Here is a 4,004-nt window from a genome sequence, read left to right as displayed (position 1 = left end):
TCTCCCTGCCAGTCTACCCGGACCCCAGCGTAGCATCAGAAGAAGCTGTTTTGAAACCAAGATTCTAAGCTACCCAAGTGCCTGCAGGGGAAGGCCGGCTCAGCAGCGGTGGGGCGGGGAGGGCCATTCACCCCGCTCACTTACCAGGCCCCCACAGCTGCTGGCACTGCTCCTGGTAGGTGAGGCACATGCCGTTGTAGCAGTAGGCCTGGCCGCCCTCGCAGGGGGTGCCGTCCATCTGGTAGAAGTTGGTGGGACAATGGGGAGACTTGCCCGTGCAGAACTCTGGGAGGTCACACTGCCGCGCTTGCTCACGGCACAAGGTGCCAGGGGCCAGCAGCTGAGCCAAGGAATGAGAGGGAACAGCAGTCACTCTCCCACCCACCCTCAGCCCTGCCAGCAAAGGGCTCACGACCATCACTCTTGTGGGACAGAAGTTCCCATCACCATTACTTCAGAGCACTTCTTACATGATCTCATTAGCTCAAACCACCATCAACCTTCGAATATGAATAATGACTTAAGCGTTTTCTGGGTCTTTTCACTAATGCTAACTCACTTCCTCTTTGGAGTCTTCAGAAGTAGGTAAGAAATAACATGTATGCAACAATTTACAGTTTACTAAGTGCTTCGGTAATAACGGCCACTTTTACAGAGCTCCCACTTAAGTGCCCAGTACAGATATTAATTCATTTAGCTTTTATGATACTTTTATGTAATATAATTATCCCTATTTTACGAATGATGAAACCTGAGGCAGAAGAGGTTAAGCGATGTATGAAAAGTCTCATGGTGAGTAAGTGGCAGACAAGCCAGGCCCACTAATATATATACACACAGATACCCACATACACCATGCATTATAAATTCACATATGCAGACATACAGACCCATTCACACATATACATCCAAAATACAATGCAATATATACATATTACAATACAATATATATACATCTACATGTATAGCCACATGTGCATGTGCACACACACACACACACACACACACAGTAACTAGTATTCACACATCTTTGACTTTGCAACTCCCTTTAGCAATAATACACCTCCATTCTTGAGCCAAGCACCAGGCTAAGTGTGTTACACTTTCTTATCTCACGTGAACCTTACAATATCCATGAGACAGATATTGCTATTTGCCTCACTCTGCAGATAAAACGACCTGGTCAGTAGCTCGCCTCGGACAAACGGTAAAATTGAGTTTCCACTTGGGTCCTCAAGCGTCTCTGGGTGTTATTAATACCCTTCCCATTTTACAGATAAAGAACCCAGGCCCAGATGGTTAACAGGCTGCCCCAAATCATACAGCTTGAGCTGAAGTCTCAGTCAGACTCCAAGCTTCGTCCTTTCCCACACACTTCCCTCCAGGGAATCCTTCCTGAGACTCAAACTGAAATTTGGGGACAGAACAAGATAGGCGCTCTCTATGTTTATTCTCAGGCCTTGGTCTGACACTCAAAGGACTTGGTCCAGCACAGCCTCCCTGGAGAGATGCTGGTCTGCCCTGTCACCAGAGAGCATGCCAGTTCCCTTGGGCCAAACAGGGAGAGCTGACCCTGAGAACAGCGCCCTCCCCGCTCCCTGGCGACTCCACACCATCCGCAGGGCCCTCCCAGGAGGAAGGGCAAGAAGGGGCCAGTTGCGCAGCTTGCTGAAAGCACGTCATCTGAGCTGTGAGTGGGCATGGGCCGTGTGCGGAGGGGGAGCGAGCGGTGCGCGGAGAGGGCACGGCCAGGTGCGGAGGGGGAAGCTGCGGGACACATGTCTCCATCGGGAGCAGGATGGAGGGCAAGAGGACCGAGCCTGGAGCCAGCCTGCCCGGGTTTGAATCCCAACTCCTTCATCAGCAGAGGGACCGGGGCAGCTACTTAACCTCTCTGTGCTCCTGCAGAGTCGATTGGGATAATAACCCTCTCATGGGGTTACTAGAAGGAGTGATTCCAAATCAAACACCTGAACAGTGTCTGGCATAAAAGAAGCACTCAGCAAGCGGCAGGTGGAGGCACAGGCCCACAATTCCCACCCAAAACCTGGGGGCCAGGTGGGCTTCAGACTTTTCAGATTTTAGGAAGCAGACATTACATATGCATGTACATATGTATGTATAAAGATAGACATTACATATGTGTATTACATAACCCCCCAGCAAGGCCTGCGGTTACGCATTATAATCAAACAATATTTCTGCGGTGAAGTATAAATAGTCACAAGTGTGATTTTTTTTTTTAAAGGCTATAATTACTTTCATATCAATTCAGGTAAAATTATACACCAAAGGAGTTAAAACTTTTTTTTCAGTTTTTAGAACTTTCTGAATTTTAGAATTGTAGATAAGAGATTGAAGACCTGTAGTGATATGAGTAGTAATACCTTCCACATCGATATGAAAAATGTAGACTCCAGAGTCGAGGACACCGGGTTCTGCTTCTTCCCGGCTGTGTGCTCCCAGATAAGCTGCTCATCCCCTCAGGGCCCCAGTTCCCTCATCTCGAATTGAAGATAATAATACACATCTCATGGAGCTTTTGTGAAGACTGAATGAGATAACATATATCAAACTATCTGTGCAGTGTCTGGCGTCAAATAAGGGCTCTATTAAAATTAATCAAAATTATATTGATTATTATTAAGAGCTCCAAATAAAATCAAGCTTACTCTCTCTGGACACTTCTTTTTTAAAACAATGCTCTCATATCCAGGAGCCACAACCCTCTGGGATGATTTGAACTCAGTGGGGACCAGTATAGGGGTTTCTAAAACTTTGACGCCATCTCTTCCCTGACATGGAGGCTGCGTCCTGGCCATCACCCCTACAGCAGAGCCCTGGGCTGGGGGCAAGGGCCACTTACCTTACAGCGGTGACAGCAGGAGCCATGGGCACACTCCGCCCCCGCTCTCAGGGTGCAGTTGGAGGCATTGCAGCAGGGGTTATTACATTCCTGGGGAGGCAGGGGGAGCAGTGTGAGCCGCCAGGGCAGCAGGGCGCGGACACAGCGGCCTGGGTGGGGGAGAGTCTTCGTCCTCCTCCCGCATCTCCCCATCCCTTCTCCACAGGCCCCTGGAACCCAAGCTCCCTATGAAGCCTTTATCAAAAAAAACGTTTTATAGGTTAATCACTATGGTAAAGTGTATTTATCAGAGAAAAAGTATACATATACATATACACACACACACACACACACACACACACACACACACACACATAATTGTCAGTAACACCACAACTCAGACATAACTACATTTTGAGTGTGGTTATTTTTCCAGACATCTTTGTATACATATACATAAACATAAACTTATTTTACAAAATTAAAATATCCACGCTGCTTTTTAACTTAGTATAATATGTACACTTCTTGTAATCATGCATTCTCCCAAAATATGATTTTCAGTACAGTCCTATATGGAAATTCTGTGACTTGTTTTTTTCATCCCCGACAGAACATCCGAAGACTGTCTCCTATGTTGCCCTCCGTGGCCCCACACTCCCAGGCCTTACTATCCCCTTAAAAAGCAGCCATCGGGAGCAAGGGCATGCTTCAAGAACCTGGACACAGTTTACGTCAGCTCCGGGCGCTGACTTCCTCAGACTTCTCTTGCCCTCTGCTGCTCTTCCTCAACCCTCAGTGACACAGACCTTCTAGGACAGAAGGTTTCTAGAGGTTCCATGCTCTCCTCACTCCCTTCCTGAGTTGCTGACATACGGCATGAAATTTAAAAGTATGAAGAGACGCCCAGTGCCTCTGAGTGTCCTCATCACACTCCAACCATAGTCACAGGCCTACTCACAACAAACATTTCTTGACAATGAGTTGGGCTCCATGTATAGGAACATCACAGCCTGTGAGGCGAGATGATTCCCGTTTCACAGGTGGGGAAACTGCGGCTCAGACAAGTCCCGTGGTTGGTCTAGGCACACGCCTGGTAAGTGCCGGAGCTGAATTCAGGCCATGTCTACCTGGGGTCCAGCCCCTGCTTATTAACCGT

General features: G+C 47.9%; 1 protein-coding gene across 1 annotated transcript in view; it reads right to left on the bottom strand.

Moving 5' to 3' along the window:
- The window catches only part of ADAM19 (ADAM metallopeptidase domain 19), an 83,590-nt gene that overhangs the window by 14,293 nt on the left and 65,293 nt on the right, over positions 1 to 4,004 (bottom strand). The window contains exons 13-14 of the mRNA XM_011356785.2: positions 2,867 to 2,956; positions 145 to 340 (exon numbers count right to left, since the gene is read on the bottom strand). Of these exons, the coding sequence (XP_011355087.1) occupies positions 145 to 340; positions 2,867 to 2,956 (286 nt within the window). The remainder of the gene's footprint in view (positions 1 to 144; positions 341 to 2,866; positions 2,957 to 4,004) is intronic.

The sequence above is a fragment of the Pteropus vampyrus genome, unplaced genomic scaffold (genome assembly GCF_000151845.1).
Source record: "Pteropus vampyrus isolate Shadow unplaced genomic scaffold, Pvam_2.0 Scaffold30, whole genome shotgun sequence".
NCBI classification, from domain to species: Eukaryota; Metazoa; Chordata; class Mammalia; order Chiroptera; family Pteropodidae; genus Pteropus; species Pteropus vampyrus.
This window is presented reverse-complemented; position numbering and strand designations above follow the sequence as displayed.